The 14,602-nt window shown below is 37.9% G+C and overlaps 1 protein-coding gene across 1 annotated transcript in view; it reads right to left on the reverse strand.

The window, feature by feature from the left end:
- Positions 1 to 565: 565 nt before the first annotated feature.
- SEMA3C (semaphorin 3C) overlaps positions 566 to 14,602 on the reverse strand; it is a 123,992-nt gene continuing 109,955 nt past the window's right edge. The window contains exons 14-18 of the mRNA XM_050892834.1: positions 14,218 to 14,259; positions 12,793 to 12,950; positions 9,751 to 9,818; positions 6,450 to 6,580; positions 566 to 4,486 (exon numbers count right to left, since the gene is read on the reverse strand). Of these exons, the coding sequence (XP_050748791.1) occupies positions 4,073 to 4,486; positions 6,450 to 6,580; positions 9,751 to 9,818; positions 12,793 to 12,950; positions 14,218 to 14,259 (813 nt within the window). The 3' untranslated portion in view covers positions 566 to 4,072. The remainder of the gene's footprint in view (positions 4,487 to 6,449; positions 6,581 to 9,750; positions 9,819 to 12,792; positions 12,951 to 14,217; positions 14,260 to 14,602) is intronic.

The following is a 14,602-nucleotide window of genomic DNA, read 5'->3' on the forward strand; positions in this document are numbered from 1 at the left end:
GGCAGGTTATTTCACTCCAAGTACAAGCCAGGAAATGGGAGAGAGCTGCGGCTCCCTGCGGCGCAGCCCCACCAGCCTGCCTCCCCTGCAGAGCTGCTTGGAGCATGCCTCGAGTCCCAGCTGAAAGACAAAGCTGAACAACACAATTTGTTTCATCAGCAGGACTTCACAGAACGCGCTTGGGTTTTTGTTTGTTTGGAGGTTTTTTTGTGGTTTTTTTTTTCCTCAGTGGAATAAAAGCAGAAAGCATTTACACTTCACTTGCCTTTTTCAGTCTGACATTTCTGATTGACTTTATACTTCTAGTAGAAAACAATTTTTTGTTTGTTTGTTTGTTACGGGATAATTTCTGAAAGAATTAATCTCTGACTCCTCATGAACTCCTGGAGATCTCTGTGACTGAGTGTTCAGCCCACAGCAGGGCTCAGAACTGATCAGCTGCAATACCTGACACTCTGAGTATTTTCTTGGACATGTTTAAGAAAGTCTATGGTATTGCTTTTCAGATTAAAAAAAAAAAAGTTCCTTATTTTTAACACACATCTATAAAAGGGAAAACAACAAATTTTTAAGTTGTTGCAACACACTTTATTTTGTCAGGCAAATAGTATTTTAGATATTCAATTAAATAGCACTATGTTAAACTACATTTTGTTCTTTCTTACACACTATATAATGCATATTCACTGTAATGACAGTTTCATCATGCTAGGAACTTATACACATACCTACACTTTTAACAACAAGATTTTCTTAATAAAACACGCATATCTACAGTAACAACAATTGCAAAGAACACATTGTTAGGTCAAGATTTCAGCAAACTTTACAAACTACAAAAAATAAAAATAGCCAAAAAAATATCAGTACATGGTGAAGTTCTTAGCAGAGAACATATCTTTACATTTGGTGAAGTTATGCCTAGAAGTCATTTTGCTTTTGTATTTTTTAAGGAATAAAATTATATACATTATTTAGTAATCCTTAAAATAGGAAGTATTAAATAGCACAAACAATATTACAGTCTTAAGTTTTGGTGTTGCCTACAGTAGAGGGGCTACTTTAAACAAATAAAAATTGCAGTTTGTCTGTTCTGTACATTTAGGGCCAAACCCTCAGCTGGTATAAACCACAGTAGCTAAATGGACAGCAAGGAAGTTACATTAGTTTATACCAGCTGAGTATCTGGCTCCTGACTACTCTATACACAGGGGAAGGCTGCTAAAGCATGGAAGCTTGGACTGGTTACGCACTGACAGAAGCCTATTATATATATGCTGAAGTTTTCATGCAGCAGGAAAAATGTTAGTTTAAGTATAATCCCTTAAACAGTCATACCATAATAATGGTATACGAAGCAGCTTTAAAAATATTATTTTATAATCATATGAAACTCTGAGCTATGCTGATTGTTTTAACGGAATCCCTTATTGCCAATATTCTATTAGAAAACAGTGTAACTATAATTTCTGAGGCCTAATGGGGGCCTATTAAAATATCACTGTACCTAACTACTTAAAGGGTAAATTGTACCCTTAAATACCTATTAATCACTGTATTCCATCTGGAAGCAATTACGATCCTCACAATAGACATTAATATCACAGGAACTCTGCAGTGAATCTGCTGGGGAAATAGGAAGAGCATGGCAGCATACAGAGTATATGCACTAATGTCATTCCAGGAGGTAGTTCTATTTTGTGGCACTCGATTTTTGGTTTGTCACACACACTTCAGAAGTCAGTCATCCTCAGAAAAAAAAAGTAGTTTGCTGCACTGAAAGTCAGCTGGGGAAAAAAGAAATAAAAACCTTATTTTCCCTTACCCATCTCATTTTCCTTTTTTTTTTTTCTCCAGAGTCTGCTTTGCCAGCTCTTGGGGCCAGATCCAAGCTCACTGAAGTCAAAGAGAGTTTCCTGATGGTTTCCATTAGAAGGACCTTAGATACCAGTGGCTACATATTGCAGAAATATGCATTTAGGCCTTGATTAAGGAAAGCACTTAACTCGATGGCAATATATGAGCAGGCTGGCATTGCCATCCCCTTTGAAGCAAGCAGTAAGCATACAAATTAAATTCAAAGAGCTGCCACCAGCGTCAAAGGGACTTAGTGTTTAAGCGGTCTGATCAATCAGGGCCCATTTCCCAGCTATTCTGCATCAGGTGGTGATAAAGTGACACATCAACTGCTATCAGGTAAATACCAGAGTTACCTCCATTGCACTAGATCTTAATTCACACTGGCACAAATCCAGAGGTGTTCTCCTATGCCCTGTAGAGTTACTCCCAGAGTATTCTAATAGAAGCAGATTCAAAATAATGCCCAAAGAGTTTCAACAAAGACCCATTAAAATGTTTAAAACTATGTTTTAAAATACAGTATCCATCTGTTACTGGCTGGAACTAACAACTTTTAAAAAATATTTTTTCTTATCTTCTCTGGGTTCAGAAATTATTTTCACCCCATTTTTTTTCCAGAAATTTATCTTTTTCTTTTTTTTTTGAGCTTAACATAGCTCAGTTTTGAGCTGAACATTAGTTTATATTTTTGTATATTATCATAAAATATCATGGAAAAAAACACAGTTTTTCTAAGGTACTCATACATTTTTAATCTCTGTTATCTATCTCCTTTGAACAGACTCGGTGGCTTCCAGAACACTCTTACATAGTAAAATGAGGAAGATTTGTCCCTATTTTTTGGCATTAGTGTTGCTCAAAAAAAAAAAAGATAGTTTTTCCCAGGATGGCTTGATGCACATTTACCCAACTTTCAACTAAACATACTTCATTAGACCTGACAGCTGCTTCTTAACAAATAGAAATATTTGTTTAAACATGCCTCTCAAGTTGTTATACTTTTTGGTTTTTGACCCAAACCCATTTTCAGTTTTATTTTTCCCTCATTCTTTTTTTTTTCCTGTTCTTTTCCTGATCTTCTTTTCAGCAGAAAACTGAAAATAAGAGGAAATTGTGAAAACAACATTGAAAAGAAAAAGGGTAAAGACTGGAAAATGGAAATGGTTTAATTTAAAAATTCTAGTTAAAATATTTGCAACTGAGAAAACAGTTGAAAAAATAATGTTTTAAAATTTTCAAAGAAACTCATGACTTGTTTCCACATTGCAGACCAGCTCCAATTTAATCATGGAACAGATTAAAGATAATTTATGTTTTTCATTTCTGAGTAAACACTATACAGTATACCCACATTCTGTCCTTTGAAAAAAATTGGAGTGTAATTCTTTGAAAAATAGCTAAAATACCTAAGTCACTTAGGTGTTTTTCAAAATTGTATGTATAATGAACATTCTCATGCTAGCTTTGTGCCACTTATAAAGCTATGTAGTGTTACAGGATACCCTATTTTAATAAGAATCAATATGAGCAGAGATATTTTAAGTTACATTCCAGAACTCATTAATTTATTACAACTCATACTATGCACAATAATCAGTGTTTCCTCTAACAAAGTGTTTGTTTGTTTGTTTTTCTTCTACTCGTTCCTTCATTTGACTTCTGAATGAATGAAACATTTCTACTATACTGTACTTGCTTCCTATCGGCATGCATTCACATGATTTGAACAATGAGTGAAAGCTGTAAACCCAATATTGAACAGTAAACAAGAAGAAACTCATGTTCTTAAATGCAGTGCAAGGAAGTCTTAGTACCATCCTACTTTGAGCATGCATCTTACCCCAGATTCTTTCACCACCAGTCTGGTTGGTACAGTTCCAGAGTTGCAAGATAATGCATTGATTTTGTAAAAATTTCTATTCAGCTGTAATTAAATACTGACATGTTAAAAGGTGAATCTGGTTTAAGATGAATACCCAGTTCTGTTTCTAGGACAGAGCCTAACCTAGTGTCAGTAAGCATCTAGAAAAGAAAATGCTCTGAATTATTTTCTTTAGTTAAGTTACACTGCATTTTATTGGGAGATGGATCTTTTCTGAGGCTTGTTGGACTTTCATTTAATTTTTAATCAGATTTGCTCAAATTTGCTCTCAATAGACAAATATAAGCCCCCTACAGTGAGGACAAAGGTACCTATTACTACAAAATAAAATTAAGATCCAGGTAATTGATTCCTTCTATTTCTACTTTTCCTGCTATTGATGAGGGCCTTTAGTTTGCTGTAGTCCCCCCTCATCTTCTGGGATTCTTCCCTCTGCTGACCTTGCTGTCTACTGTCTTTGCAGTACTGGTTAATCATTTGCATTTCTGAGTGGCTGAAAGCTCCCACAAAGTCCTTTGGGTGGAACTGCAGTGCTCGCACCGAGCTGGCCCAGGTCCAAGGGGACCACTTGTCAGTCATGAAGGCCACCATCTCTGAATCCAACACTTTGAAATTGATCTTTGCTAAGGTCTGCTTGAAGCTGTTCTCTGTCGCGATGCAGTGGTAAAGCCCCCGGTCGCTGTCTTGGACAGAGCGAATGAGGAGTCCTTGCTCAGTAGCTATGATCCTCTCATTCAGCTTGACCTAAAGGGCAGAAGGAACTTTTTAGGGAATGTTATGGAACAACACAGTATTGGATCTCTTGGTAAGTCTCACTTCAAACACCTCTTTCTTTCTTTCTTAAAGGGTTTCTTAAAGGTACTATATTTTGCTTTATCACATCTCCCAGAGACCGCTGTTATTGCTACTGTTAGGAGAGAACTTACCTCAAGGTAGGTAAGTGTCACTAAAGAAAATTACTTCAATATTTTTATTCGTTATGTTACAATAGATTTGATCAGGATGAAGACAAAGATGCAAATCTGAAGACGACATGAAAGAAGAGTTTTCATAATGTTCAAACAGCAGAGCTGAGGAAATTAACTTTTATTTGCCAGGGTTACACCCCCAAGAATGTCTCTTCCAGCATCAGAGATTGCTGCTGAGACTCAATGGAAGAAAGGTGCAGAATTTGGGGTTGATCTGTCATTGAACACAAGGTGACTTTGGGTTAAATATTTTGACTTTGAGCAGGTTCCTGGGGCTAACTTCTGAAGAACTCCATCTGCACTGCAGAGTCTATACCCTGGTATAAAAGTTTTCATCGCAGTGGCCTCGGCTGGGACTTGGCTCATTGGAAACCAAGAGCAATTTTTCTACTCTCCTATTTTTTTTCTGGCTTCAGACTCTGGACAGTCCCAGGAGATGGTGACATCATCCGAAGGAAGCAAGTTACCACAGCTTGTTATCATCTGATTATAAATGACTGTGGACATGTCCCTTTGCATGTCAGCTGCAAAGTGTAAAAATCACTAATTTAACCCATTATGAAAGAATAGCAGTGCTGGTATTTTTATGAATGATTTTTCTATTTTGCCACTGCACTTTGCATTATACCTGATTCTCTTGGGAATTTATTTATTTATTAAGCTATTCTGTTATTGTAAACTTTTGTAAACATTGTGGAGGTAAGATTTTCAGAAATCTGAGAGCTTGAAATGTAATTAACCCTTTGATTGCTTTGGTTTGTCTGTTGTTATTTACAACTTCATTGATTCTAATACAGTTATTGAACATAAGAACAAAAAAGGGAGATGTTCTGCTGAAGCAAAGGGTTAAAGAATTGCACCTAGATTGCCAGGACACGGCTTGAGTCTTTGAAGAGTACATGAGAAAAACAGCATGAAAGACTCAGTGGAAGGCTTGTAAGTCCCCTCTGATTTTGGAAAATGGCCTGATATGAGAATAATGCTTTTCAGTATTTATAATCTATCAACAGACACCATATTACTTAATATTTCCTTTCGAAAGATGTTCCTTTTTATTCATATAGTAACTGCCTTGGATTTGAAATGGATTTTTTCCCCTTTTATATTACTTAAGGAAGGCACATTCCCCATAAACAATCATACTGTATATTACAGTGCTGAAACTTGAGAGCCTTAGAGAGTGCAGTAATGGAAAATGTGATTGCACCATAGTGGGGAAATGCTTTTGCCAATACGTGTTCTTAGCCTGGACTAGTTTCTTGCTAAAGAAACCTTTCACATTTCTCCTACTTTTGCCTTTTATCTCTTCAATACCACAGAAGGGCTACTGCATGCTGACATCTTCCTGAACTTTATACAGGTTACTGCTTTTATGCCTATTTCCTCAGATCAATAAGAAGTCCTGAGTGCTGCAAACCTTCAGTTTGCAATTAGTGAGGTGTGAAGGAAAAATTCATTAACTAGTTCACTGACTTTAGGGGCTGACAGGAATTTTCTGATAGCTGTTCTGCTCTGATAGAGATCACTGGGGCTGAGGAGTCCAATCCCAGCTATACCGAAGAGTCTGCCCTTATTTATAGGAGTAAGGTGCTGCTCGCTGTCCTGCATCCACACAAATTCACCAGCTTCACTGTAACCAGACTGTCTGATGAAAACACAAATGCTCCCTTGCCTTGGTCCAGGGAGTGGATGAGATGCTGACTGAGGTCCCTTCCAGAGCTACTGCTCACATTACTCACCTCTTTCCTCCTGTCATTGTCTTTCTGTAGCAGCCATTTAATAGAAGCCTGAGGAGATTTGGGTGTGCATTCGAGAAAGGTGGTGTTGTTTTTCACTCCATACTGAACTATTTCTGCAGCGTTTCTGTATGCTAGAAGGAAAAAAGAAAACAGGTCAGGCTACTGTGAATGGTGATTTGATGTAGAAAGCAAGTAACTGTTTGCAATACGGGTAAAATGAAGTCTATCTGATCCTGATATTGGCCGATAATAAGTAATTTAGGGCACAAAATTTTCAAAGAAATGAAATGAAATGTGAAGAAGCACATCCAGTTCCAAATACCAGTGATTTCAATCCGACATGGTCTGTTCTGAGAAAGTAGGGTACCTGTGGGCTGGTATGCTCTGCCGATGGGATAACTGAGCTCAGGGATACTGTTCCCTGAAATGATCTCATTCTCTACTACTACAAGAACGCCTGTCTAGGACTATCCAAAGGAGAATGAAGCATTTAATGTATTTCTTCACACTTCACCGTTTACGAGTTGGGGGAATATGGTTGTATGACTCAAAATACAGCAGCATGCCCTAAAGAAGGCTCCATCTATCCCAGCTGCGTGCAGTATCACAGGGAGGCGAGAGAGGGCAGACTTGGCTCCCATCCTCCGCTTCTCTTACAAAGCAAGGAAGGGACTTGGCTCTACATCTGAAACGCAATGAATACTTAGACAGGCCAGCAACAGAGAGCAGGACAGATTTATAGCACTCCAGCAACACCTGGGCAAGTGCTGAGTGTATGTCATCGCTTAGGCTTGTGCCCTTTTATAGTCTTGATAGATGAACCATTGGCAGTTACCGATAGGAACTTTTAGATGCTCATTGCTTGGCCCAAATCATAGTATTTGTCCTGAAAACAGTACACCTCCAGATTTAAAAGCTTACATCATATATGAAATACAATTTTTTTTTTTTTTGGACAAAGGAGCAATGGATACCGAATAATATGAGAAACACAAATACCTAGAGGTCTACACATCTAAAATCCGACTCTGTTTTTGCACAGTCCTAAGACTGGTTTTCCTCAGACTCTACTTTATCTCCCATTCTTTTCAGCTTCTTTCATCAACTGATATGTGAAATTGGAATCTATTCTACTAAAGGAAGGAGACTTTGCTTGGTTCTAGTCCTTCAAAGTTTTTAACACATTTATGAGGTTGTACCAAAATCAATTGTAACTTTTAGGAGAGTAATGTGGAAATATTTTGCATTCAAAGACCATAAGCTAGCAAAGAGCTTGTCTGTGGGCTGACCTATCTGTAGCTGTGGAACAGTGAGAATCAGAGCTGTAACACATTATTATTTTTATGTACACTGGAACTAGGTGTACCACAGAAAGGCATTTTTGTCTGTTTAATTGATCAATATATATCTAACTTCTTACCTACTCCATACTACTATTAGTTATACATGCTAAGAAAAGGATTGAGAGAATACAAATGCAGTTCTCTAATGGCCATAAGGGCTAACACAAGCATTACAATATTAAACAGAACATCTGAAAAGCAATCATACAAGCCCCTTAGTTCTTGATGATCTATTTAAAAATTGCAATGTGCCAAAAATGTGGAGTTTATATATGCTGAGAGGTCTAAGGCATGCAACCTATCATGTTTAAAGACTTCATTTCAAGATTATGGTTCCCTATGAACTTGGAAGATTTCTTGCTATTGCCTGACTCTCTGCTCTTTTGTCCTTTAGGTAGATTTCATTTTTTCCCCAAACATAGTAGTTTTGCTATAAATGGCTTTAATTATATTTTGAAAGAGTCTAAGTCACTGTTTCTTTTTATCTTTTTTTCCACTGGGGAAACAACTGTCGTCTGCCTATGCTATATCCCACTGCTGTCACCAAAACATCCTTTATAAAGTTGCTAAAACACATAAACCTATAAATACATCCACATTAAAAAAAATGGTTGGAAAACAAGAAACCTGTTTCACAAGACTGTCAAGGTTTAAACATTTGTTTCCCCTCAGCCCAGAAAGCAGACAGGTGACATTCTCACATTTTCCACATCGAAAGAGGAGGCACCCACCATTGGGTGGTCACAGCACATGCCTGCAAGGTAGGACACGCAGCTCAAGTTACTTCATGATTCAGAGCCTAAGCTTTAATATGGATCTCTCAGAGCTAAGGTCCATACTCTAATGGTGGGGTCATCTTTTGTAATTACCTGTTCAAACTAGTCAGCTTCATATAAATGATCTAACACTGAGTCATGGGCAAAGACCCGCTGGTGCTGTGGATTGGCAGCTAGAGCAGGATTAGCCACATTTGGGCTGAGGGATCTACATCCAACTGACTGTTGTGGTTTGTTTTCATCCAGGAGATTCTTCCAAGACCCAGTGGAGACCATTTCAGTGGAATTATTATTAACTGAACATTTCACAAGTAACTCTTAAAGCGTTGTTCTTTTACTCAAAAAATTCAATCAAAAATTTACAATCAGGTCTATTATTTCGTCTCCAGATGATACAGATGAGAATGCACTTCAAAATGTAGGCTCAGAAACAGAGGTGAAAGGAGCATAATTCTCTAACGTGTGTCCTTGGTTTGATGGCATACATCGCCACAGCCTAGCTCAGACATGCATGGGGTTGAAGAGGATTAAGCTGCCTGTATGTATGTGTCTACTCTTACTATGACTTTGGCAGTATTTGACTGGTGTCCATCAATCTGGAGAAAGTGGTAGCTGGGAGGGCAGAGCATTGGCTCCCCTGTCCACTTGCACCATGCCGGGCTGACTAAACAGTTGCACAGCTGGAAATAAGGGACTTCATAAAGAGATTTGGAATGGTTTATTTTCCCATGTGAAGGGCGAAAGAAATAATCATAACTCAAAAGAGAGGTCGAGCACCTGCTGTTTGCTGAACGATGTGCTCCAAAACACAATATGGCCTCATATATGCAGAATAATTCTGAGGTCCAAGACTTAAATGCATGAAGAGGAATTAATAAAGACTGAATGGATTTAGAAGTAGAACAGCCCTCAAATTAACTGTACCTGTTTCTAGTCAACACTGTCAGCTTCTCATTTCATGTATGCTGAACTATGTATTTCATGGTTCATCATGTTATCATATATATGCAAATTTCATGTAATTGCAAGGAAAGATGTTAAAATCAAATCAAAACAAAACTCAGACTTGGAAAATAATTATGCTTTACCAGTAAACCACACAGATAATGTGAGTTATGATGAATCACATAAAGGAAAGCCATGCGTTCTTTATATAGCACGAGGATCTCTAAATTATAGTACCTTTCAGGTTGAAACCTCGGCACTGAGTCAGAGGGTTTCCATGTCTCACGTCTTGCCTACGACTCCTCCTGAAATATTTTGTAAAAACAAAATGTTATTCCAAGGTAGCTACACTGCAAATAAACACTTTTTTATTTGTGGGTTTGGGGTTTTTTTTACTAGATCAACTGTTAGGGATAGTTCATGACCTACTGTGAGTGTGCTTTCCTCTTGGCAGACTTGCTAGAGTGAAGATACTGTTTAAGTGAATAATCAGTTTACTGAAGTTTATAAAATGGTTGTACTTTTGGTAGGTAAAGTAGTTTTGCAATGGAGGTATAGAGGTGGAAGGGTTAGAGGTGATGCATGAAATAGACATAGGTTCACTGTTGCAAGACCTAACATTCAAAGCCAGAACCCCTAGCCGGAACTCTTCATAAAGGCAAGCACCTAAGAATGAGATGCGTAAGAGTCACAGTGCTCATACCTAATGCACCAACAGAAAATCCTGATACAGGGCATGCTCCCTCCTTGATTTTGGCAGGCACCTCATTTTTGGTGCCACCTTGGTAGCACAGTGACTGAAGTATTTATCCAGAATGGTGGAAAGCTAAGATTCAGTTCTGTCCTCTACTTGAAGGTATGTGACTATTTCCAAAAGATACTCAAACTCACCAAGTCTCAGAATACTTCTAAATGGGACTTTGTTATATTATTTGGATGACAGATGCAAAATCACGATTCTGTAGCAAATTAGCTAGGGAGTTTACTGGGACTGGGAATACTGGCATTTCAGTCCTCCTCAGCTAGGAGGTCGTAGCTCACAGAATTCAGTGCATGAAAATCTGGTACCCAAATTTTTTATTCTTAAGATACATTATTTTGTTTGCTGAATATTCTGTAAGTTAGTTCAATATTTATCAAGTTCAATAAAAAAATACATTGCTGATAGATTGCTGCAAATGGATGCTGCTGGGATAGGTAACAGCTGTATTCTGAACTATGCACTAATGACTCGCAAGATCAGAAACCATGAAAAGCCCCTGGAGCTCCAGTACCGCTGAGTGAAGGGTGATGCCTCTATGGCCACATATACCAGGTACTGCACAAACACCCAGAGACAGTGTTTATAATCCCGTGTCATGTCATCCTTCACTGCATTGTTTTAAAAGGAAACATTTGAAAGGTGATGTTTCAAAGGAGTAATTTCTGACATTCCAAGTATATTTTTGGTGTTTACCATCAAAAATATTTCATCTTATGCCTTGGGATCTTAACCCTTGTGAACTACTTATGTGAGTCAAAGGAGACAGTGAAGAATTTCTGAGTGAATTTCAGGATTCCTGTGCTACCGTGAGCTGCTCCACACTGTCAGAAATGGCACGCCACTTGCATTAAGCAGTTCTGAAAATGTAAACTTACAGTTTGATATTTATAAAAAAAAGGTTGAGAAGGTGGTGGTTAGAAAATAAAGACAATACTGTGAGGTGTTTTGAGGTAAACCAATGATGTTGGATGAGGAACCACAGTAATCCACGGGAGACAGAAGCGTCAAAAGAAGCAAATAAGCAAATGTGTCCAGCAGATACTACTGTCTAGACTATGGGATTTGGCTCTAATTACCAATGTTTTCTCCTTCATAATCTCCCTTGTTAGATAAAGGGACAACTCATTTCCTTCACATATGAAAACCAGATTTTTTTCCATACAGTTTTAGGTGTTTATTTTGGTTTGATATAAAAAGCAAATTGCAAACAAAATGTCAGTATGAAAGCAAGCCCCAGTGGAAATAACCCTGGGTGTATATAATGGGGACGGCAAGGAATCCACTGGAATCTGCACAGACTGGGTATACCTGACTGCTCATTATATCTTTCGGCAGCTATGTTAGTGCAGGAGTTAGGTGGCCTGAGACTTGGGGATTTTTCTTTTCTTTCCTCCCCTCGTCTTCTGACCTTTGTTCCATGGAAGAAAACAATCAGTCTGCAGACTGGAGGCAGAATACGCTGAGTGAAAACAGTAAAAACCCCAGGTGCTTTACCAATTGCTACATGGTCAGGTTGGGCTTTACCTTTTAATCTCAAATAAGGACTGAGTCAAGAAAACTTTGCAATAACAAAAGTAATTGTCTTTAATCCCAGGGGGTGACATTGTCATCAGCTAGTTGAGTCACTGGAGCACAGCCAAGCTTTGCCTGTTTCTGTCTACTGTCTCCCTCCATGTAGGTAAAGCAGTAAAGCCCATTAACTGTATCTGGTCTCCTGCATCTGCAGCTCAGGTGCAGGCAGTGAGCACAGTGGCACATAGCGGATAAAGCTCTGGCATACGTCTGAAAGGTTTGTCTCCTCTGCAGTAATACCTCATTGTGTATTCTGTAGCTTGCTTTGTATATGAAGTGAAATCTTAGTAATACAAGAGCTCACTACAGCCTCCTGCTATTAAATATTTCCCTTGGGAGGAGGAAAGAGGCTCCTGTTTTGCATAAGAATTATGAGATGGGCTATTAGCTCTGTTGTAAATTAAAGAGAAATTGCTTTCCCTGTCTGCTTTAATAAATCTCATGTCAAAAACCCCAAATCTGCAGGCATTACATGGAAATCACATTTGCCTAAAATTTCCCTGGAAATAATTCTTCTCACTTAGGAGCAAATGAGGAACAAAAAAAATAAATGACTTTATTCCTCAGACAGCCCGAGAGATATTTTGCTGTATTTAGGGCTATCATAATTACATCCATAGTGAACAACTGAATTTAAACAAAGGGAACAAATGTTTCACTGATTTTGTGTGCATGAGACAGAAGGATTAATATTTATGATTAGGAACGGGATTTTTTTTCTTTTTTTCAGTCCATTATTTTAAAAATGAAAAGGCAAGCTCTTTATCATACACTCCTAGGTGATGAACAATGCCAAGCACAATAGCTACGGAGGTATTGTTTGTACATGCTCCTGAAAGGAATGACCTCCCACTTCTCCATCACATTACAATACCCCAGGCTACATAGCAGAACAGAAGCCTTCTTTCCTTTCAGACTTCACTGGCCTGCTTAATACTGCTCACCTTTTCCCTGTGGGATAAAACCTGGAGCAGGAGTTGCCATCCCAGGCGCAGTATGGATCTCGGGCTAGGCAGCAGTCTGCACAGGCGGTCCCGTAGATGTGGCAGCGATGCAAGGATACTTGGGTGACCCCTTCATCTGAACTCACGTACAACTGTTGCTGTAGAAGGAAGTGGAAAGATTTATCTCAGATGTTGAGGAGCTTCACCTGAGATTTGGCTAACACACCTAAAAACCTTTCAATTAATTTTGGAATTAAGTCAAGGCCAGGGGGAGACCCACTAATATATACAAAGCCAAGATAAACAGAAATCTCCCAGGTCAACAGGCCTACAATATTTCCACCTTCCTGTTAGAAAACACTTAGAAACACTGGGGAATGTTGATGTCTTCTGGACATTGAGTGTCATTGTTCTGTTCTGGGGCAGACAGGCTGAGTTAATATTGCTCAGATTTGAGAACTTGGTTCTTATTCAGTGAGGATTATTGGCTCAAGCCTTTGAACTAAGTATTTTCTCTGCATATAGTCACTTTAATAAATATTATGCAGTTCCTAGTTGTATTCTCCAGTGCATAGATTTCCAAGACATAAAACCTAGAGATTACATTGAGGCTTAAGGCCAGATTCTGATAACCTTATATACCTGGACAAATAAGCCAAAAGAACTTTTATAATAAATGAGAGCTTTTGCAAAAGAAGTTAAAAGTGAATAGGTCATCGCCAAAATCTGGGCCAAAATGACTCTTTTATTCAGAAACAATTAATCAATTATTCTTAAAATATAAATTAATATTGAACAAAACCCTTGAAACTCCCCTGATCTTTTTGTCATAAAACTAAAAAATTACACTGAATTCAATTTAGTGAATAATGTTTACTTATTAGTAGTTTTGTAAAATATTGAGCAACATGTTGCTTGCAAAATCATGGAATACATATTTTTAGTTTGGGTGTTTAACATGTCAGCAGAAATCCTCTCAGCTGTTTTCATCATTCTTCTTGCCATCGTTTATTACTAATATACAAACACGCACAATTGCACCATGGACCCAACAGCCCCAACACTGCCTTTTTGCATTGATCAGACTTCCAAAGGAAAACTTCTATTTAGGACTTACAGAAAAAAAAGAGAGGGCAAATTTCCTCTTTTAGTACTTTTTTTTACTTAATTGTCAAACAAAACAGCAAAAAAATTGACAGTTTCAGTGAATTAGAAATGATACGTAATGAATAGACATTGTTTTATCTTAGTGGCTCTGGGGCATATAAACAGCTCATGCAAACTTCAGTCAAGTTTCTCCATATTCATTATGGAAAATCTCCTGCCTATATTTAGTATGCTGCACAAAAACTGGTATTCTAACATCTTTAAGTCAATTTGCTTCTCAATTAATAAGCACTAGGTAAGCATTCTACTTTTCTTTACCTTTTTAGATGAAATCTTCATTGTTGTTATAGGAGAATTACTCTGAAAGACAAAATTCCAAACCACATTTACAAGGACTCTCTTGTTAATACTGTCCCAACATTAAAATTTAAAATTCAATAAAACCTATGTAAGTCATATCTAAGAAAATGATAACTTTTCATATCTTGGAAAGGCATTACTCACTCCTACTCATTTTTTGCTATTTTCAGAACTAAACAAGTGACATACATACAATTAATGTCTCACAAAATGTATTGGCTAAACTCAATCACATTATTATTACGCACGTGCATCAACAAGTTTTTGTACACTTCTAATTAACCTGCATCTGTGTTACCTCAGCAATATAGGAGCAACGTGTTTTGAAGCCATTACTCTCCCT

The sequence above is a fragment of the Gymnogyps californianus genome, chromosome 1 (genome assembly GCF_018139145.2).
Source record: "Gymnogyps californianus isolate 813 chromosome 1, ASM1813914v2, whole genome shotgun sequence".
Taxonomy (NCBI): domain Eukaryota; kingdom Metazoa; phylum Chordata; class Aves; order Accipitriformes; family Cathartidae; genus Gymnogyps; species Gymnogyps californianus.